Raw genomic sequence first — 27,175 nt, 5'->3', positions numbered from 1 at the left:
ACCATCATTGACACCCTCCACAAGGAGGGAAAGCCTCAAAAGGTAATTGCAAAAGAAGTTGGATGTTCTCAAAGTGCTGTATCAAAGCACATTAATAGAAAGTTAAGTGGAAGGGAAACGTGTGGAAAAAAAAGGTGCACAAGCAGCAGGGATGACCGTAGCCTGGAGAGGATTGTCAGGAAAAGGCCATTCAAATGTGTGGGGGAGCTTCACAAGGAGTGGACTGAGGCTGGAGTTACTGCATCAAGAGCCACCACACACAGACGGTCCTGGACATGGGCTTCAAATGTCAAACGTCTTACCTGGGCTAAAGAAAAAAAGAACTGGTCTGTTGCTCAGTGGTCCAAAGTCCTCTTTTCTGATGAGAGCAAATTTTGCATCTCATTTGGAAACCAAGGTCCCAGAGTCTGGAGGAAGAATGGAGAGGCACACAATCCAAGATGCTTGAAGTCCAGTGTGAAGTTTCCACAGTCTGTGTTGGTTTGGGGAGCCATGCCATCGTCTGGTGTTGGTCCACTGTGCTTTATTAAGTCCAGAGTCAACGCAGCCGTCTACCGGGACATTTTAGAGCACTTCATGCTTCCTTCAACAGACAAGCTTTATGGAGATGTTGACTTCATTTTCCAGCAGGACTTGGCACCTGCCCACACTGCCAAAAGTACCAAAACCTGGTTCAATGACCATGGTATTACTGTGCTTGATTGGCCAGCAAACTCGCCTGACCTGAACCCCATAGAGAATCTATGGGGCATTGCCAAGAGAAAGATGAGACATGAGACCAAACAATGCAGAAGAGCTGAAGGCCGCTATTGAAGCATCTTGGTCTTCCATAACACCTCAGCAGTGCCACAGGCTGATAGCATCCATGCCACGCCGCATTGAGGCAGTAATTAATGCAAAAGGGGCCCAAACCAAGTACTGAGTACATATGCATGATTATACTTTTCAGAGGGCCGACATTTCTGTATTTAAAATCCTTTTATTTTATTGATTTCATGTAATATTCTAATTTTCTGAGATTCTGAATTTGGGGTTTTCATAAGCTGTAAGCCATAATCATCAAAATGATATCAAATAAAGGCTTGAAATATCTTACTTTGCTTGTAATGAGTCTATATAATATATTAGTTTCACCTTTTAAGTTGAATTACTGAAATTAAATGAACTTTTGCACGATATTCTAATTTTTCGAGTTTCACCTGTAAGTCTGATCATTTAGGAAGTAATAGCAAACCTCTTAACAAGCCGCATGATTTAAGGTATTATTCATGTATTTAGCACAACCAGAATACATACAAACATGTACTCACCATCCACACCATGAAGTAGGAGAAGATGGCTATCCACATTGTGGAGAGGAAGAAGGACAGCATGAAGAGGTGCTCCCACCGTGGCTTGGCACAGTTGGGCACAGTGAAGTATAGCAGAACCAAAATGGGCCAGGAGATGAAAAGCTTGACTCGATCCATACAGCCCCCTACAGTCAATGAGAACACAAATTATAGCTCAACAAAAAGCTTATTGTTTTGTTCTTGCCATTGACTTGACCAGCCAATCCTGGTGACTTAGTTCACTTGGTGGCTGGTCACAGTTTCGTACAGCTCATACGAAAACACATGAGAAATGCCTGTACAATGCATAACAGCCATTCTAAACAAAGTCAATGAATAGTTAAATCCATAATCTCAAAACAATATAAAATGAGATCCTTTATCATTTGATCTGCATGGAATTTAATCATAAGTGTAGTAATCTCAATTGTATAAACAATGCATTGAGCTAACAGTTGCTACACATGTTTCCAGCTTAATTTTTTTTAAATGTCAACTCCAAAAGAGAAATACTGTTAAACATTGTTATTCGTAACAAAAATGAAAAAATAAAATGAAAACAATTTTAACCGAAATATAAATAAAAGTTATGCTATAACATAATTGTAAAAACTAACTAAACTAAAACACGTTGTAATTACCCCAAAACGAACAAAAATATTAGGGATGTCCCAATCAGCTTTTTTGGCCTGCGATCCCGAACCGATATTTAAATATCTGCCGATATTTAGTTCCGATTCGATCCTTGTTTGCCTAGATAATAGAGCTTTGTTTGTTTACAAAAATAACTAAGTAAACAAAGTAATTAAAAGATGTCTTCAGCTTAATGCATTTAACTTAGTGCAACTAGCATTTTTATAAAACTCACATATAAAATCAACTTCTACTTAGAATGGTGTAATAACTTATTTTAACTTTAATATTCAGGTGCAAAAATAAAATCACAAATCCACTGAGTTCTGTAGGATGAATAGAAATCTTACATACACTTACAAATGGTGTAAACAGCTTGACTTGAAGTCACAACAAAAAATAATTCTATAAAAACGAATTCAAAATTTCACAATTTGACTTAAGTGGCGTAAACAGTTACTCTTGAACAGGCCCAAGTTCAACAATAAAGAAACCGTTATTAATAGTTCTGTTGTCAATATCAATATGTCATTGTGACATACTGACAACCAGTAAAAACCATGAAAGCATCACACACCACAGAGATGCATTCAAAAATAAGAAAAATATATTCATAACAAGCTGTAAAAACTGCTCCAGTGAGAAATCATTCATATCTATGGCAAAAGCATGAAGACGTGACGTCGTTATTGAAGGTTAAACGGTTATATTTATTATTAGTGGTATCGTGACCAACATTAATCTGATTTAAATTGGGATCAGTGACTGATAATGAGATATTGAGAGCACCTGAAGAGTGCACGTCTTTGACAGAGCGCTCGTGTTTGCTCAAACAGTCTCAACACAACGTCTGATTGTCATGTATTTGCATTTATTTGTTGTTTCATTTGTTTTTTAACCTGTTAGCAGCCTCTATATCCTCTTTCTGTTCACTGTGCAATGAGTCCGAATAACTACCATAACGACTCTAGAAAATGGGCAAATTAATATTCATACACATGTAATTCTTACACATTTTTTAAAACAAACCGGCATTTTCATCTCAATTACATGATGTCTGAAAGTTTTTAAATTTGTGAATGCTTAGAATTGCCAACAACTCCATAGTCCATTCAGTGCTTCAAGGGCTGAGCAAGCGCTCATTCATTAGAGGAGCAGTGTATGTGTGATTGCCTGCATGCTGCAAAATAGATCGGCCCTAAATCTAGGCAGGATCAGCCGATTTAAGACGAATATCTTCCGACTTTGATCGGCGGCCGATTGGGACATCTCTCATTGACACCATCTTAGAAATGTAATTTGTCACTGGTGTTATCATCACAGTTGTTACTCATAAGAATGCCTCATTCTTCAAACAAAATAACAAAAATCAAGTTTTCATTTATGAATACAAATGTCAATATGAAAAGTTTACCCACTGCTTTTTTGGTTGAGAACTCAAAAAAAGAGAGATCTCTAAAAAAATATAGTTTTATTAAAAATAAAATTCATTTTAAAAATAATTAATTTGTGTTTTATACAAAGTATAAAACAAAGTATATATAAAACTTTACAACCCACATTCACTAAACAATAAAATCATGTATGTGTGAACACCTGTACAGCTACTTATTAATGCAATTATCTAACCAATGTAATGCAGTGTAATTTATAACATCATGCAGATACAGGTCAGGAGCTTCAGTTAATGTTCACATCAACCATCAGAATGAGGAAAAAATGTGATCTCCTGGGAATTCCACACACAACAGTCTCTAGAGTGTATAGAGAATGGTGCGGAAACAAACAAAACAAAAAACTGTGGGCGAAAACGGCTTATTGATGACAGAGGTCAGAGGAGAATGGCCAGACTGTTGGATAACCCAAATAACCACTAGGGGTGTAATGATTCATCGATCCAATAACCAATGATCCAATGTTATCGATAACACGTAAATATCGATAGACATTTTTTAAAGATATACCTTAGTTTTAATGCTCTCATTTCAGCCATGTCCGTACGCATTTCCGTCAGGCAATGAAGCAACTTTATTATATTCATTTCACTTTATGAGCACCAAATATGATTTTCATGTGGGACACGGATGTGCGTGGGGTCTTTGAAGCCAAATTGCGCTCAGTGCACACGCGTCAAACGAGCTTCCTGTGAAACACGAGCTCTGGACCAGTGACAGGATCAGTGCACACACCAACCGGGCTCCTTAAAATGCGAGATCTCATGACAAACGCAGAGCGGCTCACATGCGCTATTAATTTGGGCTTCCAACGATATAGTTGCGCATGCGACCCATTTGAATTTTACATGAGAATTTGCCATTTAAAAGTACCATGGAGCAGTTCAACCAACATGTGAAACATCTTCAACACGTCGACATTCTGAACAGCAATAATGAGAGAAAGAGAAACACCTGCTCAGATCCATCTTCAGTTATAAGACTTTACATATTACACATCAATACCCTTACTAACATTTATCCCAGTTAACTAACAGAATTGTTAAGTACAACTGTGGAAGTTGTAGCCAACAAAACTGTGGATAGCATGGATAGTTGGAAACAAGTTATGGGTATGTAAGTACTTTGACTTGGATTAAACTGAAAAATAAACTTATCAAACGATTGATGATCACTTATGTGTGATGTTATTTTTTTATTATCTGTATAATTTATTTCAACATCTTAAGTAAAATAGGTGCATAATATTGTATCCTGGCAGACTTTAAAGTATCAGCAAATATCAGAGAATCGATATAAGATAGTATCATGATAAAACATCAGACTTACACCCCTAATTACCCATTATAACAGTGCTATCCAGAAAAGCATTTCTGAACACACGAGGGCAGTCTAAATACATACAAATTTTGCCATTGTGATTTAATGTGCTGAGTAACGTAATTTTTCCCACTGTGTCGGAGATGGGTGGAAAAAAACGGGAGTGCTGACAGGTATGCACGAGACCCATATCTGCATGACATAATACATTACACTGCCGCCATACAATTGCCTGATTAGATAATCAAATGAATAAGTAGATGCACAGGTGTCCCTAATAAAGTGGCCGGTGAGTGTATATATTGTATACTGTGCATCTGGAAAGTATTCACAGTGCACAATGTTACAGCCTTATTCCAAAATTGATTAAATTAATTATTTTTCTCAAAATTCTACAAACAGTACCCCATAATGACAACGTGAAAGACGTTTGTTTGAAATCTTTGCAAATTTATAAAAATCACATGTACATAAGTCTTCACAGCCTTTGCTCAATACTTTGTTGAAGCACCTTTGGCACCAATTACAGCCTCAAGTCTTTTTGTGTATGATGCTAAAAGCTTGGCTCACCTATTTTTGGGCAGTTTCTCCCATACTTCTTTGCAGGACCTCTCAAGCTCCATCAGGTTGGATGGGGAGCATCGGTACACAGCCATTTTCAGATCTCTCCAGAGATGTTCAATCGGGTTCAAATCTGAGCTCTGGCTGGGCCACTAAAGTACATTCACAGAGTTGTCCCGTAGCCACTCCTTTGTTATCTTGGCTGCTGTGCTTAGGGTTGTTGTCCTGTTGGAAGATGAACCTTCGCCCCAGTGTGAGGTCTAGATCGCTCTGGAGCAGGTTTTCATCAAGGATATCTCTGTGCATTGCTGCATTCATCTTTCCCTTGATCCTGACTAGTCTCCCAGTTCCTGCCTCTAAAAAACATCCCCACAGCATGATGCTGCCACCACCATGCTTCACTGTAGGGATGGTGTTGGCCAGGTGATGAGCTGTGCCTGGTTTCCTCCAGACATGATGCTTGCCATTCAGGCCAATCTTTGTTTCATCAGACCAGAGAATTTAGTTTCTCATGTCTGAGAGTCCTTCAGGTGCCTTTTGGCAAACTCCAGTCGGGCTGTCATGTGCCATTTACTGAGGAGTGGCTTCCGTCTGGCCACTCTACCATACAGGCCTGATTGGTGGAGTGCTGCAGAGATGGTTGTTGTTCTGGAAGGTTCTCCTCTCTCCACAGAGAAAAGCTGGAGCTCTGTCAGAGTGACCATCAGGTTCTTGGTCACCTCCCTGACTAAGGCCCTTCTCCCTCGATCACTCAGTTTGGCCAGAAGCCAGCTCTAGGAAGAGTCCTGGTGGTTCCAAACTTCCATTTACAGATGATGGAGGCCACTATGCTCATTGGCACCTTCAATGCTGCAGACATTTTTCTGTATCCTTCCCCAGATCTGTGCCTCGATACAATCCTGTCTCGGAGGTCTACAGACAATTCCTTGGACTTCATGGCTTGGTTTGTGCTCTGACATGCACTGTTAACTGTGGGACCTTATATAGACAGGTGTGTGCCTTTCCAAATCATGTCCAATCAACTGAATTTACCACAGGTGGACTCCAATCAAGTTGTAGAAACATCTCAAGGATGATCAGTGGAAACAGGATGCACCTGAGCTCAATTTTGAGTGTTATGGCAAAGGCTGTGAATACTTATGTACATATGATTTTTTTTTTCCTTTGTTTTTTATTTGTAATAAATTTGCAAAGATTTCAAACAAACTTCTTTCATGTTTTCATTATGGGGTATTGTTTTTAGAATTTTGAGGAAAATAATGAATATAGTCCATTTTGGAATAAGGCTGTAACATAAAAAAATGTGGAAAAAGTGAAGCACTGTGTATACTTTCCAGATGCACTGTATATACAGTATATGATATCAAATGACATCAGTTAAATGATGTGAGCCCTGAAATACTAAAACTAAATATATTGAAACTAAAACAACAACAACAACAATAATAATAATAATAATAATAATAATAATAATACAGTGAGGGAACAGAGTGAAAACTAGCACAAAGTAAACTGAAAAGACAAATTTCAAATAACATAGACATTAAATAATATAAAATTATAATAACCCTGAAACGCCAAAATCATAGCCAATCACACTTGTTTTTTTAACGTGGAGGATGATTTTTGCCAATTGTATTTCATGGTGGGTGGGGCTACCCAGCAGAACACAAGAAATATAGAAAACCAAAATGATAATGAAAATTTCTCCTTGCTTGTCGATAGAGCGAAAACTTTATCTCTACAAGCCTTGTTTAAGGTTCCCACATGATTTGACCTATATATTTAAATTACGTTTTCATTCATTTGGGAATACTTTTTAAGGTTTTTATATATATAATTTTTTAGAGATCGCATTTTATCTAAAAACAATATTGCTGATGAAATATTTAAGACTTGAAAATGTTAAATTTCCATGACAATTTTAAAATGACTTTTCCATGACCCTGGAATCCCTGCTGGCTAGGACACTGCACAAGAACAGATATAAACTCCCATCTAAAACAGTTCAAAGACATTTGAGTTTATGATCAGCACTCGGTGTGATGTCAGATGGCACCAGTGTCACTGCATGAGGTTAAAGACTCTGTGTGTTAATGTGAGAAAAAGTCAAACCCTCTCACCAGGCAGGCTGAAGGGAGATGACATGTCATCCTCCGGCTCCTCAGTGAGCTTTTCCTCCATTATAATGCCATTTTCCATAGTGTCAGCGTTCTTATCTGCCACCAGCACTACGTCAACACCATTAGCCGTTTTCACCAGCCGCTGTTGCTGTATGCATAGAGAGAACAAGTAAAGCTTGGAAACTACTTCAAAATGTACTTATCAACTTACCCAAAATCTGACTCTTTTCAATGAAGACACACAAAGGACCATATTCAACACTTCTGTATCACTTAATTTGTTCCCTGTCCATTCATATTTTTAGAAAAAGATTTCAGGCACCACAAACTTTCTGGTTTAAATGTATTCTCCTATCTCGGCTTAATATGCGCACTCAGCCATTTTTCTAGGTTGATTTCCCAAAACAAGTGTGCTCTGTGGAGCTTTAAAAACATTGCTGTTTGAACACTGTAGGCTTAACCAATGGTCTGGCCAATGGCAGATAGGAAGAGTGGAAACATCTTTAAAAACAGTATATACAACTGAAGTGCTGCTTGTTGTAACTATTTTGAAGCTCCAAAAACCACAAAAAGGCAGCATAACAGTAATCCATAAAACTCCAGTGGTTTAATCTGTCTTCTGAAGTAATCCAATCAGATGTGGGAGAGAACAGACTGTACAACTTGCCATTGCAGGCTCTGGGTACAATCATGATTTCAAGCTCGATACATAGCGCTTGGCGCATGTGCAGAGGGCTAGACGGTGCAAGGAAGTGTAATCGAGCTTGAAATCATGACCGCCAAATGAGACTGCAGATATCAAGATTTATTGTGAAATATAAGTTACAATATGCTCAGTTCTCACCTGTAACCGATTGGATCACTTCAGAAGACATGGATTAAACCACTGAAGTTGCACCGATTACTTTTATGCTGCCTTTATGTACTTTATGGAGCTTCAAAGTTTTGATCACCATTCACTTGCATTGTATGGACCTACATACGTAACTTAAATATTATTATTTTGAATATCTGTGTGTTTAGTAAAAGACAGACATAAACATCTGAGATGCCATGAGGGTAAGTACTGTAAATGATGATTATTTTCATTTTTGGGTGAACTATTACTTTAAATGAAACTACGTGCTCACTATACATCAATGATACTGCTAAAATTATGTCTTTGAATTTATTTTAAATGTAGTAACACCATTCCCAGTCTCATTTCTCTCCTAACTAGCTGACATGTCTCTATCAGATTCCTCAGTAGTCTTTGTGGTGGGGGTTTAATTTCTAACACCATTCTTTGAGCGTCAGGCAGTGGATATTTATAGAAACGGTTTAATAAGCCTCACACTCAGAACTGGGCTACCTGGTGTGAGAACTCCACAGTGCTGAGACAACCAACAAAGGCTGGTCCATAAGCTCTTCTGAACTAGGGTTTATAATCCAGTCTCTGGGTTTCCAGTGTTAAAAACGTTCTATATAAAACAGATAGTGCCGACTCTGAATTCTAAATGCATTAACCACATTCGAAGCCATTGTAAAATAGCTGGTATACACGCACATATGCGACTGTAAATCAGTTGAATACTATGAAAACGCAGTCTGCATTTAAAAGACATATTACTTCCATAATGTGATATTTCGAGGGAAAGAGGATATTCAACACAATCTAAATTTTAAGGATTGGTCTTGAATTCATCCATCAGAATTATATATATTCACTTTCATTGCATCTTTTTTTCCATACAATGAAGGTGAATGGTGACCATGGCTGTCATTCTGCCTAACATTTCCTTTTGTGTTCAATGAAAAAGTAATACAGGGTTGGAACAACATAAAGGTTAGTTCATTATCCCCATAAGTAAAGAGAGTCAATATTGATTTCATTTTGACTTTAATACAACAAGTTGCTATATTGCATGGAAACCATAAACAGCCCACAGTTAGTCTACATAACTATTACTTAGCGGAATAATTGTTCATTCTGATTTTTTATATACAAATGGCCATAAACAAATACCTAGAACATGACTTACTATTTTATTTCCTCAAAGGGGTTCCTGTTTCTTGTTCTTTCGTGGAGTGTGTTTGTTCCTACCTCGTTGATGATGAGGCGGCTTGCCATTCGCAGACGTGTCTTGGGTCCAAAGTGGTTGGTGATCATGACCCTCAGGCCAGCCTCAGGGAAGCGATAGTGCGGAGGACTAGAATTCATCATCTCATCCACCATCACCACAGACCCACGAGTGTATGTTTTACTAGGCTTTACTATGAACATGAAGGAAAAACAGAGCCGGTAAGTGCACCTTCACATGGCACACACACACACACACACACACACACACACACACACACACACACACACACACACACACACACACACCCCAACAAATCTACCATGAGAGACAAAAATCTGATCCCAATAACTATAACAATTGCACTGCAAAATAAAGCAATTTTCCTTGTCAGTAAGTGTCTTGTTTTCCTGTAAAAATATTGAAACGTCCTGAAAATAACATTTACTTGAAAAGCCACTGCAGTGCAACCACTGTGACAGATATGAGGCCAAATATGACCTGATATTATACGAACAAGACCCATGAAAGATCTAACAGGAAGACTTTGACCGTGTCCCCGTCTCAACACAGCGCACAGGCTACGGTTTGTGAAAGAATAAGTGAACAAAAATAATGTCATACTGCTAAAATGGTGTCTTTGAATTAATTTTGAATATAGTAAGTAACATGATCAATCAAAAATGGCTTTTATTAAGTTTGAATAGTGAATATGATGATACTGAAGTCAAATATTATTATTAACTGTATCTGGATCAATAATTTAAGCAGTAAAATATTTTGCGAGTCTGATGGTAGTTTTCAATTTTATATGACCCATTTCTCAGCCTTTAGAAGTGTGTTATATGCGTGAGGATGTGCATTCATCAATCTGTTACATAATCATACAGGCATATTGAAAGAAGTTATAACATGTTTTGCAGATAGTTCAGAAAGAACCTACATACTGTATATTTCTTCATAGTAAACCAAAGCCATCCCTTTATAATAACTTTTATTAACATTAACAAATATTACATTATATTACACTTAAAACATTATCTAAAGCTGCAGCACTGCCCAAATCCACCACTGAAATCTGCTTTTCAAAAGAACACGGAAGCATGGTTGCCTATGGCAACGTGACGTCAGAGTAATTTCATCTATATCTTAAACAAATTTGCTTTTGAAGTCAATTAAAAAGCACACATGCTTCTTTTTTTAAGCATGTGTGTACTTTTAAATGGAAAACAAGACAAAAATACAGATTAAGAAACTTCTATAGCTGAAGAGAAATTAACACTGAAAAGCCAAAGGATATGCCTCAAATTTCAATTAAAGCTCATGCCTGTCAATGAGAGACTGATTCCCACTGGTATACTGTCATTCAACATCAACACACACATCACTGACATGCAATGAAAGACTCCGACATCCTCCACATTACTGCAGGACAACACAGGAAGAGTCCACTGCCATTAAACTATTACACTGACCGCTAACAAATACAGCCACACAATATAATATGAAAGACAATTTGTGGTAAAGAAATAAATAAAAATACTCTAGCTGCATAGAGAGCATCTTTGACATGCTCGAGTACCACAAAAAATAAAGTAACTGAATTTTTTGTTTTAAACTATCACTTTTGAAACGGGGCAAACTCCACACACACACACACACACACACACACACACACACACACACACACACACACACACACACACACACACACACACACACACACACATTGTGTTTCCATGTTTTATGGGGACTTTCCATAGACATAATGGTTTTTATACTGTATAAACGTTATATTCTATCCCCTAAACCTAACCCTACCCCTAAACCTAACCCTCACAGAAAACTTTCTGCATTTTTACATTTTCAAAAAACATAATTTAGTGTGATTTATAAGCTGTTTTCCTCATGGGGACTGACAAAATGTCCCCACAAGGTCAAAAATTTCGGGTTTTACTATCCTTATGGGGACATTTGGTCCCCACAAAGTGATAAATACACGCTCACACATACACACACACACACACACACACACACACACACACACACACACACACTGCTAGTAATGCATAGCCTATATATTAGTCCCACCTCAAAAGGAAAATTTAGACTACAGTTGAAATAAACACTTTCGTGAAAAATTCATGTAAGGGTCATGCCATATCTTATTATTTTAATATGTTCCTTGAGGTAGTTTTTTTGCACAAAAAAACAACAGAAAACATAGTCGTATATTTGTAAAGCATGATAATTTTCCACCCTCATTCTGACTGTTAGAAATGCTCTGTTTTTGTGCTGTTTCTCCTTTAAGACTTGACAGTAAACGCCCACTGTTCTGATTGGCTCACTGCTTTTACCTAACCTTCTCTCTCCTTGCCATCTCACTGCTCACCTCTACTCGGTGGGCTATGGAAGTGATAAAGTAGGCATTGCTATGTTGTTGTGGAGGCGGTCAGATGCAAATGTCTATCACAGTGTGACATCACAATGTGGAGGAAGTAGAGAATGAGTCACTTTGGCAGCTTGGTTTCAACAAATGCTCTTTTCTGTAAGGAGGAAGTTTTGAGTTCTGAAACATACAATATGATTGTGGAGATGGGGGCATGGCCGAGCTGCGTCTGTGGAGAGCGAGGCTGGGAGAGGAAGAGCGGTAAGGATGTGGGAAATTATCTCTAACAGCTGTTTTGTGTTGCAGTGTGAGCTGGAGAGGGATACAAGGGCAGATAAAACAGCAGACTGAGGCTTGGTAACATATAATAGGATATCGTCAGCATGCAATGACATTTTACTATATCCTTTGTGCTAAATACATATATATTGGGATCAGAGCGAATTACTTGTGCTAGAGGCTCAAGAGCCAAGGCAAAGAGTAAAGGAGATAGAGTAACACTGTCTGGTGCCTCTCTGTAATTGAAAGGGTGGAAAGAGCAATCTGTTAGTAAGAATTCTCGCACATGGCTTACAATAAAGGATTTTATCCACTTTTCAAAAATAACACCCACATCAAATTTTCTCAAAACTGCAAAGAAATAAGGCCACTCTTGTAGGTTGCAAGCCTTCTCTGCATCAAGAGAAACAACAACCAAATAGTCTACATTTGTGCTCCAAGAATAGATTATGTTAAAAAGATGTCTCATATTCGAGGAGGAGTGCCTGTTTGGAATAAATCCTGTCTGATCAGGGTGGATGAGTTTACAGATTACAGAATTAAGTCTAATGGACAAAGTTTTAGCCAAAAGTTTTTGGTCACATGTCAGGAGTGAAATTGGCCTATAACTACCTGCTTCCACAATATCTTTCCCTTTTTTAGGTATTACTGTTATAATAGCTTCATTTAAGGTAAGAGGTGAAGTGCCAACAGCATTAGCTTGGGTATACATTTTGAATAGACAGGGTGAAAGATCATCACTAAATCCCTTATAAAACTCACTGGGATATCCGTCGGGCCGGGGGCCTTCCTGAATTTCATTAATTTAACCGTATCTTATATTAATTGTGAGTTCTGGATTTAGGAAGTCACTTCCTGTGCTAAAGTAGTTAATCACAACTATCCAAAAAGTTATTTGTGGCATAGTCACCGTTTAAGGCCTGGAGGAGTATAATTCTTCATAAAATTGTTTAAATTGGCTATTGATATCTTTGAGATGTTAATATCTCGTCATTCTCTGACTTTGCTTAAAGTATGGTAGCTTTCTAATTTCCTAAGTTGTCTAGCCAATAATTTGTGAGGTTTTTCCAACAAATTCAAAAAATGTTTGTTGTGTAAATAAGAATACCCTAGTTATATGGTTAACGAAAGTATCTGATTGTATTTCAATCTTAAAGAGAGTATCTTCTTATAAATCTCTATGGATGGGTGCACAGCATTTTCTTTATCCAAACGATGAATTTGTTGTTCCAGATCAGCCAATTCACTCGTTTTTCTTTTCTTTCTAGCCTGAAAATAAATACAACCCCTGATGTAAGCTTTCAAAGTTTCTCCACAGTATTGAAGGGGATGATTCAGGAAGATCATTCATCTCAAGAAAAAAGGAAATTTGATCTTTTGGAAAGACACAGAATTTTGTTTCCTTTAGATGCTGTGGGTCAAGTTTCCATAATTTATCACAATGAAGTAAATTAGCTAAGTTTAGAGAGAATGAAAGAGCAGCGTGATCTGAAAATCACTTTATCGTGATACTTGACCGTATTTGCAAGGGACTAATTTAGCATCCATCAAAAAATATTCAATACGAGTACACACATTATGAACATTAGAATGGAAAGAGTAGGCTCTTAAGGCAACTAAAAGTTGTCTTGTGAATGAATGGTGTGCCCTTTCTGAATAGTATGAGCCACTTCCCTCTTGATCTGACTGCACACCAGGCATGATCAATTTGACTAATCCACCTACATCTTAGCTTAATATATTCATTTTTATTTAGATGTGTTCTTGGAGAAAAATGGTCACTTTTAGGTTAAGGTACTGCCTTTAAATGTGCCAGTACCTTTCCCCTTTTAACTGGTTGATTTAATCCTTTAACATTCCAGGTAACCACAGTAAGTTGACTCCCCTTCTCCAGTTGCGCTATATTATCATGCATAATGTAGGCTTGTACCAGGCTATTATGAACCCCATCATTGTGAAATAAATGGTCACATAATGAGTAAAAAGTCCAAGAGCTGCCCTCCACTCAACATTTTTAATGTCTTGCCTATACTAAGGCACAACCTTAACCTGCAAAATTCACAACCCATTAAGTTATAAATAAATAAATCCAGGGTACAATAGCACATTCACACGAACAATCACTATGCAATCTTCCCTCACTAAAGACTTCTAATAATAGAAGCTTAAGACAGCCCTGCAAATGGCATACATTCTGAAATCAATAACAAACATTTTGAAATCAATAATTGTTGAAAAAATAGATAAAAAAAAAAAAAAGGAGGGGTAGGGGGGACCCTATGAGAAAGAACCTACCTCATTGGCTATTTGTTAAACGGTCCAGTAAACAGACTCTATAGAACCGAACATTTATACAAAGAAAAATAGTCTTTAAACCTGTACATTTTACCACTCTCCTGTTATTAATCACCCAAGAACAGCTTTGCTGCTGTCTGTATCCTTTCGGCCAGTACCAAAGTGGAGCTCGGCAAACTCTTCGGCTTTTCTCATGTCGGTGAACACATTGAAAGTCACTCTTAACTTCACTGGGAATAACGTTCCATACCGCACCCCTGGCTTGTTACGAAGTATCTCTCTGGCTCTGTTAAACGCTGCTCTGCGCTTTGTCACCTTGGGAGTGAAGTCTGGGAACATATGGAACTTCTGGCCATTATAGGTGAGATCCTTCCACTCGGCAGCTCTCCTAAGGACTGTTGTCACATCTCGAATATAATGTAGTCGCACAATAGTGACCGCAGCAGCTCTGTATCATCCGGTCCCTGTGTGCATGGCCCACTAGCGGATTATCTTCTAGGGACAACACATCCTTCCAGAGTTCTGAAACAAATGTGTTCACCTCCTTAATCTTTTTAGAAACCTTACCAGTTTCCCCTATCTCTCCTCACTCTTCCACTCAGGCTGGTGAATCTGATGGCGCGTTAAGTCTGGGCCAGTCTGCTGGAGCTGTGGGAAACCTGGGCACTTCCAGGACCGATGTCCTGCCATGGAGGTGGAGACGTTGGTCTGGATCCAGACAAGCGCCACAGGCCGCCCCTGATCAAATACTGGATACTGGTGAGAATTAAGGGGGATACATATCAAGCCTTGGTGGATTCATGCTGTAACCAAACCTCCATTCACCAAGGCTTGGTTCAGTCCAAGGCTCTGGATACAGGCTGGAGGGTAAAGGTAAGGTGTGTGCATGGAGATTTTCTAAATTACCCTTTGCTGACTTCATCATTCAATTTCGGGGACAAAAGCAGCATTGAGGCTGCGGTTAGTCTCCGCCTCTTCCATCCACTAATTTTGGGTACTAATTGGCTGCCATTTACAACTTTATTGATGGGAATATGTGTGGATGGGTCCTGAAACCAAGTGTATCAATGTGTTGTGCGATTCGCTGGCTAGGGAGGCGGTGCCAGGGCCGTATATTTTAGCTCCACTTCGAGGATGCAAGGGAGGGGGAATTTCGGTTTCCCTAGCCCTTAGAGGATTCTATGCTGGGGATTTCCCTCTGGAGCAAACACAAGATGAGACACTTAGGCACACCTTCAACCAAGTGAAAGTGACTTATCAATACCTCCAGCCAGACATTTCACTCTCACACCCGTATTTTTCGATTATCAATGATTGGTTGTATTGAGTGATGCAGGACACTCAGACAAAGGAGGATACAACTCAATTGTTAATACCGCAGAGCCATCTGGAAATGTTATTCCAGATGGCTCATTATAATCCTATGGCAGGTCACTTAGGGCAGGAAAAAACACTGAACCGTCTAATAGCCCATTTCTATTGGCCAGGCATTCACGGGCATGTTTGCAGGTGGTGTGCAGCATGCCGGGAATGTCAGCTGGTGAATCCGGTAGTAAAATAAACAATTAAAAACTCAGCCTTTATTCAGTTTTGATTGAACACACATGATCGGAAAATAGCAGCAAAACTTCAAGCAATCACAGAGTGGTCCCATCAGTATTTAAACACTTCAGAAAATGATGCATCATTCATTGAGTGCATGAGTGCACTACTTCTGTGCTTGAACTTTGCAGAACTTTATCTTCTCACTTCCATGTTCTACTTAACTGCTGATGTGGGCCCTGTTATAAATGTTTTGTACATGAAACTGTTTCTACCGTTGTTTTAGTAGCATTTAAACATGATTTAGTCTATTTTATTTTTTTTATTTATGATACATCTCCACTTTATTCAGAGCACCCCCACTATTTTCAGAAGCTTTTGATCTGGAACTGGGCTTGTAGCTACTAACATCTACAGATACATTCAATTATATACCCTATATTTTGTAGGTCTATTTTGGGTATATATTTCATATTGCTTTCTCTTTTTGTACCCTTTGTTTTATTAATTGTGCAACCGTGTGTGTGTGCTTGCATTTCTTGTGTTTGAGTAAAGCTCATATCAGGTCTCTTCTGGTCTCTTTACTCAAAATATGTGTTTTCATAGTTGACAGGGTGATGGGGATCTTTGCCGAGCGACGTCTTTGGAGAGCGAGGCCGGGAGAGGAAGAGAGGTAAGCTGTTTTATGTAGCAGTGAGAGCTGGAGAGGGATATAAGGGCAGTCCAGACCGCTGGAGGAGAGAGATACGCACTCAGTGTTCATGTGTGTGTGTTTGTTAAGCTGAAAAGCAAACATGTTTGAGCCCGTCACTTAAGTGTACATAATAAAAGTCTAAAGTCGACTATTTACCTGGCCCCCGCTTCCTCCTTCGCAACAGGTTTTTCCACTTGAGGGACAAATCAAAAAAATCAAAATAATTTTCTGCGGTTTTAATGCCCACATATACGGTCAGTAGATTTACATTTACATTTATGCATTTGGCAGACGCTTTTATCCAAAGCGACTTACAGTGCAATTATTACAGGGACAATCCCCCAGGAGCAACCTGGAGTTAAGTGCCTTGCTCAAGGACACAATGGTGGTGGCTGTGGGGCTTGAACCAGCAACCTTCTGATTACCAGATTACCAGTTATGTGCTTTAGACCACTACACCACCACCACTCCATGTGACCACTAGATTGAGTTGTATTTAATCCAGAATATTAAAGAATGGTTCACCCCAATATTTAAATTCAGTCATAATTTACTCACCCTTGTGTGTTCCAAACCCATATTAATTTGTTATGCAGAACACAAAAGGAAATTAATATACCGTCAGTCTTTTTAATATAGTGGCAGTCAATAGCAAATCACTGTTTTTATCACTAAACAATGCAAGTTCAACACAAGCTAAACCGCACAAGCCTGCTGAAGCTTTAGCATGTTAATGTGGTATGACATATTGATAGGATGTTGGTTTTGACGGACAAACTCTGCTACGCTGCTGATGCAGAGCAAGTACAGAGACTTGTTACTGCTAGAACATTCACAGACATGCTGCATCAAGCATGTATGACACACTGCCGCACAATGAGAAATAAATACAATCATCATGTAGCGGATCTAGACAGTGGAGCTGGGGAGGAGGAGGGTTTCAGAGAATACTTTCACAGCACGCCTTATTAAAACCGGCTTACTTACAAACGGAGCAAATTTAAATGTTAGGCAAAGAGAGAGTGTGCGCAACTTGATTGGCTAATAGACAACAAGTTTGCGCCATTCAGAGCATGAGTGAGAGTAAAATATGACAGAATATTTCTATTCCTTTAACATCAGTATTTCACCTGCCTTTATCCTGGTAGGATAGCTTCACTAAACCTCACCATATATGAATACAAACCTTATCATACACACACAGTGACAGATACAATTTTCAAATCGACTCGCAGGACGTTATCACATGGCACTTGGAATAAGACGTACGTACACACACACACACACACACACACACACACACACACACACACACACACGATAAGTTAGGAGCCAGGGCAGAATTAGTAAGGCTAAACAGACAGGCTTCAGCAGGGGGGGGGGGGCTGTCACCACGCAGCACAATGGTTAGAGCTGTACAAAAGGATACACAAGAGGAGCGCTCTGAAACAGAAATTGGACCGCAGTTACATAGCAGGAAAGCAAAGTGTCAGCCTTTCATAAGATGTCAGTTGGCTATGCTTTCAGAGAGCGTGCAGTTGGCATAGGTTTCTCAAAACAGCAGAAATATAGATGGCATTAATTGAAAGATAAATGATTAAAGATGCGGCTTTTTAAGAGGCAGTTTGATTACAGGGAGGGTTAGTTGTTAGCCCGTGAGGAAGCCTGTCTAGTTACCCTTACCTAGTCCTCGACTGAGTAACGGCCAGGATGGATCATCCCAAAACTGCTCATAACATGCATTACCATCTTCCATCTCGCTGATGACCGTGTTACCATTGGATACGCCCTTATCCTCCTTCTCCACAAAGTAGTTCTGCAGGCTAGTGTTGAACCTTAAAAGGAAAAATACAAAATTAAGAAAACCTGAACTCTTCTTTAGCTCAAGGGTAATGTTAAGTACTTTCACACTGTAGCTATGTACTTGACATGTCATTTCAACCGGTGACAAGCTATACTTCATTTAAAACAATTTTAAACAACATTTTTGCAATTCCTTTAAAATTATTACAGATGAAGTTTTATGACCTAACCCTAACTAGATGGAATAGTTGTACTTTTAAGAAATCATGTGATGTGATGAGTTATTTTTTTCAACGAACTGCCAAAAAGGTAAATAAAAGGAACGTTCCAGATTCAATTCGAGCTCAATCAGCGGCATTTGTGGCATAATGTTGATTATCACCAAAAAACTGCCTTGTTCCTCTTATGCCCCTTTCACACAGAGATTCTGGTATTAATCGCAGGAGAAGACATTCCGGCAACTGTGCTGGGACTGCAAAATTTGTTCATTCACACGGCAAGAGCTTTCCCAAAATCAGTGCTCACATTCACACACATACCGGGACAATCATCAAGACCAAAGTGACATCACGACGTCTAACGTAAAGCATCTTGAGTTCACTGGTAACCATGTCTTTTCTCTTGAGAAGCCACTCTTATCATCTTGTAAACAAATAAATTGCGTACGGTAAAACTAAACTGAAGGTTAATTTAATCATCTAGCGCAGATGGAGAGTATCTCCCTGGTCACGTTATGAGTTTTCAAGATCCAATTTTATTTTTTTTATTCCAGCAGTAAGGCCTGCTTTTGTAAATAGCTAATAAAACAATTTTTGTTTTTTTCGATGCTAATTGTTTTTGTGTTATTGGCAGCTGTGTACCAACTGAAACACAAACTAACACTTTTTGGTTTTCTTAAGTTTGTGTAAATGCACTTGGGGTTCAAAGTATTTTTCTTTTTTCACATAATTTTTTCACTCGTCTGGTACAACCGCCTACGGGCATGTCCCCCTCTTAACAACTGTATCTGATCTTATTAAAATAAACAAAAATATTATATCAATAGAAGTAATTTATCAACTTCGTCATGTATACCGTAATGTCTAATGGCCCATTTCTAATGGCAGAAGCCCACAAATTGTGATCAACTCCGAGCACTAATAAGGCAAGAATGGATCACCATCAGTCAGGATTTGGCCCAGAAGCTGATATCCAGCACGCCAGAGTGAATTGCAGAGGTTTTGAAGAACAAGGGTCAACACTGTTAATATTGAGTCTTCGCATAAATTGAATTTTTTTGCCAATAAAAGCCTTTAAAACTTATGAAATGCTTATAATTTTTTCCAGTATACCATAGAAACATGTGAAAAAATAATCTACAAACACTGAAGCAGCAAACTATGCAAAACACAAAATGTATGTCACTCCCAATTCTTTTGGCCATGGCTGTAGTACTTAACTAGGTATGTTCTCAGAGCATAAGTGGGTGTACACATTGAAGGAGGACTCACTTCATGATGATGATGTAGCCAACATACATGATGATCAGCACCAGACTCTCCCACCTGCAGGAACAGAGGTGGTGACAGTCAATCAGAACATGATCTCAGCCTTCAACTAATCAGGATAACTTTACTCGGAGTGAGGCTCACTTACCACACAATCTTCTCATCGTAAATAAACTGGAAGAAATACACAGAGCATGTGTAAATTTTCATTGAATGATTGAAAGGAGGAATGCAGAGGAATTATTTAAGCTCTTTTTTATAAAATGGATAGTTCTGGTCTTGGATTTGTCAAAACAGCTTCCCAGCTGTTCTAAAATCACAAAATAGTATCAGCTATGATGTTCAAACATATCTCTTGCCTGTGGCCGAATCACTGCTGTGCTGATAAACAGAACAACAGCACTCTTGTTTGTGTGATATTGCCTTTAAAAAGCATTTTAACAAACAAGTAAAAAATTGGCCAATATGGTTGTGCATTTCTTCTTCGCCAGCAATCAAAGCATCAAAACATAAAACAAAGCTCTTTCTGCACTGCTCTCAAAGAGCTGTTTTTGAACTAATATTTTAAGTGAATGAATCATTCTTGTTCACTTTCATAGTTTCTGTGGTGATTGACTGAGATTTTAAACAAATCAGTTAATGATTGAATGACTTACTCATAACCAAAAATACATTTATTTGTTGCCACCTACTGGCATAAATATGCAATCATTAAAAATTGTCACTGAATGAATCAGTGAACTAAATTAAAATGAATGCACATCGCTCGTCCAATTGGATTTCAGGAAGTACATCAATAATACATCACACACATAATGACACTTACTGCAATAAGTGCGACCACAGAAAAAATGTAGTAGATGGAGTCTCTGAACACGGAAAACTTGGTCAGATAAACAACCTTGTGGAGAGAGAGGAGAGCACTCAAAACAAGAAACCATTTTAACATGTCCTTGTATGCTTAAGACAACCAAATGAAGGTTTTATTTATCAAAATACATGTATATCACAGCAATGTGTTTATAAAAAGGTCTTGCTTGAATCTAAATACAGTAACCAAAGTCATTAGTCACCAACTCCTGTATGTGGGTAGAACTACATTCATTTTACAGAACATTTTGCCTTTAGAGTTTCCACTCTTTGAAATGAGAAAACAAGTCAAGAGAGGAATTTCCATTTGACACTGCAATGCTCCAATGAAACCATGAAAGGTCAAAAGTTGACAGCAGCTCAGATTGAGCAAAGCTATAAAAGAATCAGAGAGTCACTCACTTGTCCGGCGAAAATCCCACACACACCGATGATGCACAGGATGTTGAACACGGCGGAGCCTACAATGGTGCCCACCCCCACATCTCCATGTGTAATAAATACACCTGCAGACAATGAGTTGTAATGACCAGCATCTGTTGGCACATGACTAATGCATGTACAAACACCTGTATGTGTGGCTTACCAATTACAGAAGCAAACAGCTCGGGGGCGGAGCTTCCAGCTGCCATGAAGGTCGCTCCTGCTACATCTTCACTCAGGTGCAGTTTCTGATGCATGTAGGGATATACAGATTCACACATAGTAGCAGAAACCATAATTAAAAGGTCTAATGAGTGTCAAGAGATGTGCAAAATTACACAGTTTCAAAATCGGCTAGTCTGTGGGTTGTATAAATGATTAGTCAGTCTTAAAAGCAATGATTTGCCCTAAAATGAAAATTCTGTCAGTATTTACACACGCTCATGTCATTCCAAACTCGTATGCTTCTATTTTTTTCCTGTGGAGCTCATAAAAATGGAACAATCTTCAGACAGCTCCATACAACAGTAGTTCATAGTGATCATGTGTGTGTCAAGCTCCAAATAATGGTAAAGAAAACACCAAACAAACATAACAAAAGTATGACCCTATATATTGATATGTACCACTGTGCTATATTTCATGTCTTCAAATGCCATAAGATTTAGCTTTGTGTGAGGAAATGATTTAGTTAATATTCACTAAAAATCTTCTCTGCCAGTGTCATGCATTTTTCAGTTCACCTGTGGATTCTGCTTCCCACTGGACCCCAATTGATAGCTGTTTGTAATGCCTGATCAGAAGTGTCTTACTAATTTCTGTTGTAGCTACAGTTGTAAATACAGTCAGTAAATATGATATTACCATCCATTTGCCATAAAGCACCAAATGCAACATTTTGATATAATAACGGGAGGTACGTGCACTGAATATGTTAGTTTAGTAGGATAATTGAACTGAATGGGTGCAATGTTAGCTTTACTAGCTAATCAGTTAGCATGAGTTACTGGTCCTACTCGACTCGATTTGAAGCGGTGGTTCCGGGAGTCAGGTGCGCTATCAAGGAGGCCATAAAAGCCATGGTCTCTAGCCTCAGCCGCTAGTGTCTCTCTTAAGGCCAGGAAAGTAAGGTTTACACACTGCACAGCTATCGCGTACCAGTTGTCTATCATTACACATGCTAACTGAAAACACAAAGGGTGTGTCTAAATAAGGTCCCAAGCCCTCTATGTTGTGAATCAGTATATCATGAACACAAATTCAGGGCACTGGCAGGGGTGTTAATCTACTGAGCATTGGGACACTTGCATGTATGACTTAATCAGAGCCCGTCTGAAGGGGGAGCCTACAAATTTAGCTTAGAATAGCATAACGCAGCATTCCCTAGACATTCCATGGTCGGTACAATGGCAAGGAAACAATAGGCTTTTTGAATGGGTGTCTATGGAGGAGATGTTTCAGTGTGCTGAATAAACTGCTTTTGTAAGGAAACAAACATATCACTAAATGAATTGACCGCTTGTCCACCAATCTTCAAAATGTTTTAACATTTAATGGTTTAACAATCCTTTTGGAATGAACTGTGTGTGGAGTTTATTATGATAAAATTGCTGTGAGAAGTCACAGATGATTTTGCAACAGATAAGTGTCAGTTTATGGCTCTCCCCATTTATTTGTATGGTATCCACAAACGGTGGCTTACTTTTGTAACACGCTAGTTGACCATTACGCTCTCTTCTATGCTTAAAGCGTGAAGGTTGTTATCTCAGTATAGAAGATCTGACATAACTACCTGCGACACAATTATGAGGTCACATTTTTAAACACAGCTGGTATTAATCAGCAACATCACAGGGTTCAGAGAGTTACTTTTGAAATGTATTCCACTACAGATTACATGCTGTAAAATGTAATTTGTAATGTATTTCATTAGATTACTCAAGGTCAGTAATTTATTCTAAATACTTTGGATTACTTCAGCACTGGCAGATTTTTTTCACTTTAGTCTATAAAATCTGCCAGTACAGCAAGACAAAATACACATATTAAAAATACATTCTCTGAAAATGCTATGCAATATTGTTTCTAAAACAAGATAAATCAAATTAATCTTGTTTTAAGGATTTTTTTATATTTTTATTAGAAACGCAATACAAAAATTATCATCAAGAATAAGATTTGTTCCCTAATATCAAAAGGTCTTACAAGAGGCAATAAAACTTATGATCTAATGTGTATTTTCTCGATAAAAAAAGTTTGTGTCTGGTATCAGGTGCATTCTAATAAAATGCAAAGTAATCTCTTCAGTAATCAAAATACATTTTGATTGTAACTGTATTCTAATTACCAATGATTTCAATTGTAACTAGTGGAATACAGTTACTTATTTAATATTTTAAAATACGTAATCCCGTTACATGTATTTCGTTACTCGCCAACCCTGTGTATAAATGACCAGGGCTCAATGCTTAGGATTTTTTTATACTTGCCCATTACTTTAGATTTATACTTGCTCTGTCAAACTTTTCACTAGCCCCAACAAAATAATGTAAAATGACCTGCAATGGTTTTTACCATCATGGCTTTAAAAAAAAAAAAAAAAAAAAAAGTGACCAAAGCAAAATATATTATATATCCTGATTATGTTTACATATTATCGTGTATCATTATTCCCCCAAAATTGTATCACGTTTATAATTTACAAGATAAAATGTATGCTTACGTAACCCCATATAAGCACTTTACAGTTATTTCATTAATTCCTCACATTAACATCTGCCGTCCTGTTTTTTTAAGATAAGAGTTCTGTGGGGCAAATTATGGGTTTCAGTCACCCATTTATGGGGCTGTTCCTCTGCATGGTACAACTCGATTCTGCTCGCTTTTTTGGGGTTTTCCACTGTGGATAGTATCTGGTACCTTTTTTGTACCACCTCGGTCGAGGTTCCAAGCGAGCCGAGCCGATACTAAATGTGACCCCAAAATCCTGCAGATCACTGATTGGTCAGAGAGAAGTCACTACCAGGGTTACTGGATTTCCGACATGCAACATCAACCCGCTAGTTTTAAAGTTAGCAACAGCGATAACAGTATCATTTGTTCACATGACTTTCGAATTGTGAAAAAAAGAAATGGCTGTGCGCAAAACCACGCCTTAGTCAATAAACGAGGTGCAGATGGGCCACTCGTTAGCGATAAGTGAAACGAAAAAGTAATTGTCAACTTGTGGGCCCTGTTTAATGTTTTCACAACCAGGAACAAAGATTTAATCACCGAGTTAAAGATTTGATTATTGGCTGAATTTAATAAACGTAAGAATCCCTGAGAGAGGAGACCTTGCTACTGAATCAGTTGTTACGAGTAATATACATACCAAAATATACCTAAGAAGTGCAAATTAGATCAGCTTCCTCTCTGGACTTTGTTCCAGGCTTATCAATGCAACCTGGCCATCACCTTGAGCCTTGTAAATGGCCAACTCATAACACCCCTAAGCTAGCCAGCTCACCCAAAAAGGATGGTGCCCCAAAGACACACAGACCAGAGATCAAAGAGCTGACTCCTCATGTCAGGACTATTGGGGCAAATGGTCCACTCTGGCCCACACACACACCTCTCTCTCTGCTCTGGAGCCATTCTTACCAGGAGAACAAAGGATCAAAAGAAACACAAACCACCCCTCAGGAGGCCAGGACACAAACTTTGCACCCCACTAATTATTAGAGACACTCCTATGTACAGTATATATACACTCACATAAAGGATTATTAGGAGCACCATACTAATACTGTGTTTGACCCCCTTTCGCCTTCAGAACTGCCTTAATTCTACGTGGCATTGATTCAACAAGGTGCTGAAAGCATTCTTTAGAAATGTTGGCCCATATTGATAGGATAGCATCTTGCAGTTGATGGAGATTTGTGGGATGCACATCCAGGGAACGAAGCTCCACCACATCCCAAAGATGCTCTATTGGGTTGAGATCTGGTGACTGTGGGGGCCATTTTAGTACAGTGAACTCATTGTCATGTTCAAGAAACCAATTTGAAATGATTCAAGCTTTGTGACATGGTGCATTATCCTGCTGGAAGTAGCCATCAGAGGATGGGTACATGGTGGCCATAAAGGGATGGACATGGTCAGAAACAATGCACTAAGAGGCCTAAAATGTGCCAAGAAACATCCCCCACACCAATACCCCACCACCACCAGCCTGCACAGTAGTAACAAGGCATGATGGATCCATGTTCTCATTCTGTTTATGCCAAATTCTGACTCTACCATCTGAATGTCTCAACAGAAATCGAGACTCAGGCCAGGCAACATTTTTCCAGTCTTCAACTGTCCAATTTTGGTGAGCTCTTGCAAATTGTATCCTCTTTTTCCTATTTGTAGTGGAGATGAGTGGTACCCAGTGGGGTCTTCTGCTGTTGTAGCACATCCGCCTCAAGGTTGTGCGTGTTGTGCCTTCACAAATGCTTTGCGGCATACCTCGGTTGTAATGAGTGGTTATTTCAGGCAAAGTTGCTCTTCTATCAGCTTGAATCAGTTGGCCCATTCTCCTCTGACCTCTAGCATCAACAAGGCATTTTCGCCCACAGGACTGCTGCATACTGGATGTTTTTCCCTTTTCACACCAGTCTTTGTAAACCCTAGAAATGGTTGTGCGTGAAAATCCCAGTAACTGAGCAGATTGTGAAATACTCAGACCGGCCCGTCTGGCACCAACAACCATGCCACGCTCAAAATTGCTTAAATCACCTTTCTTTCCCATTCTGACATTCAGTTTGGAGTTCAGGAGATTGTCTTGACCAGGACCACACCCCTAAATGCATTGAAGCAACTGCCATGTGATTGATTGATTAGATAATTGCATTAATGAGAAATTGAACAGGTGTTCCTAATAATCCTTTAGGTGAGTGTATTCTATGCATGCTTAATATTAGAGTAGATGTGTGTATCTGTCACATCTGGTTAATTTTAGGTAATGCAATGTCTCCTGTAATCCTAAAGCTACTATGATTCTTAGCAATATGACTGTAATGCATGCTTAAACATTTATTTAACTACTCAAGTACTAGATATGGCATATCTGGTATCAATGCATCCAGCTTCTCATTTCCCAAATATTGGAGTATATGTTGTCATAGTAATATACACAGTACTACCAGGATAAGACTGAATACTAAATTAAACAACAAACTCATGACATGCAAATGAGGGTGGTCCCAGAGACAAAGGACCCCTTTTCCCACCAAAACTCAATACCAGGATTGGCTGAGACACCCCACGAGGAGTGTCCATTCCATGGGTCAAAAAGCCACTACTTGGAACAAACAGTCAGTTGATTTTCAACAGGAAGTCACAGACCATCCTCCAGACTCTCTCTTCTGGATACTCAAGACCATTACTTCAGTGAGACCATCCAGCACTCAAAGAACTCACACTCTCGTTTGCTTCAAGCAAGGGAAACAACAGAGGCGAGCATATCTTTCTTAAATTTTGTCATTACTAAATTGATATATTAAGCTTAAGATACCTACTCTAACGATAAAGTTAACTGGTATTACTCAAGAGTAGTGGTCTGTCATATTTCACCAATCTCCATAATCTCACGGTTCTAACATTCCATACATCTTGCTTACTGTTTGCGTTTTGTAGTTTGTAGCATTTAGTCAGTTTTTAGTCTTAGTTCAGCCCAACGACACCACAGTGACCGCTCGAATCGCTGCCTGTCTGGCAGACATCTCAGCCTGGATGAAGGAACACCACCTTCAACTCAACCCAGCCAAGACCGAACTCCTTGTCTTTCCAGCCAACCCTGCTGTTTAACACAACATCACCGTGCAGCTGGGTCCAACTACAGTTTCACCTTCCAAAACAGTCAGAAATCTAGGGGTAACCATTGATG

At 38.8% G+C, this 27,175-nt stretch overlaps 1 protein-coding gene across 1 annotated transcript in view; it reads right to left on the bottom strand.

Annotated features, from left to right (window-relative positions):
• LOC127657117 (sodium/potassium/calcium exchanger 4-like) overlaps positions 1–27,175 on the bottom strand; it is an 85,334-nt gene that overhangs the window by 4,282 nt on the left and 53,877 nt on the right. Inside the window, exons 5-13 of the mRNA XM_052145771.1 lie at positions 21,428–21,512; positions 21,244–21,347; positions 20,798–20,872; positions 20,120–20,145; positions 19,975–20,028; positions 18,428–18,516; positions 9,506–9,675; positions 7,423–7,570; positions 1,311–1,477 (exon numbers count right to left, since the gene is read on the bottom strand). Coding sequence (XP_052001731.1) covers positions 1,311–1,477; positions 7,423–7,570; positions 9,506–9,675; positions 18,428–18,516; positions 19,975–20,028; positions 20,120–20,145; positions 20,798–20,872; positions 21,244–21,347; positions 21,428–21,512 — 918 coding nt within the window. The remainder of the gene's footprint in view (positions 1–1,310; positions 1,478–7,422; positions 7,571–9,505; positions 9,676–18,427; positions 18,517–19,974; positions 20,029–20,119; positions 20,146–20,797; positions 20,873–21,243; positions 21,348–21,427; positions 21,513–27,175) is intronic.

This window comes from Xyrauchen texanus, chromosome 16 (genome assembly GCF_025860055.1).
Source record: "Xyrauchen texanus isolate HMW12.3.18 chromosome 16, RBS_HiC_50CHRs, whole genome shotgun sequence".
In the NCBI taxonomy this organism is placed as follows: domain Eukaryota; kingdom Metazoa; phylum Chordata; class Actinopteri; order Cypriniformes; family Catostomidae; genus Xyrauchen; species Xyrauchen texanus.
Note: the sequence above shows the minus strand (reverse complement) of the source record. Positions and strands in the feature narration are given on the sequence as shown.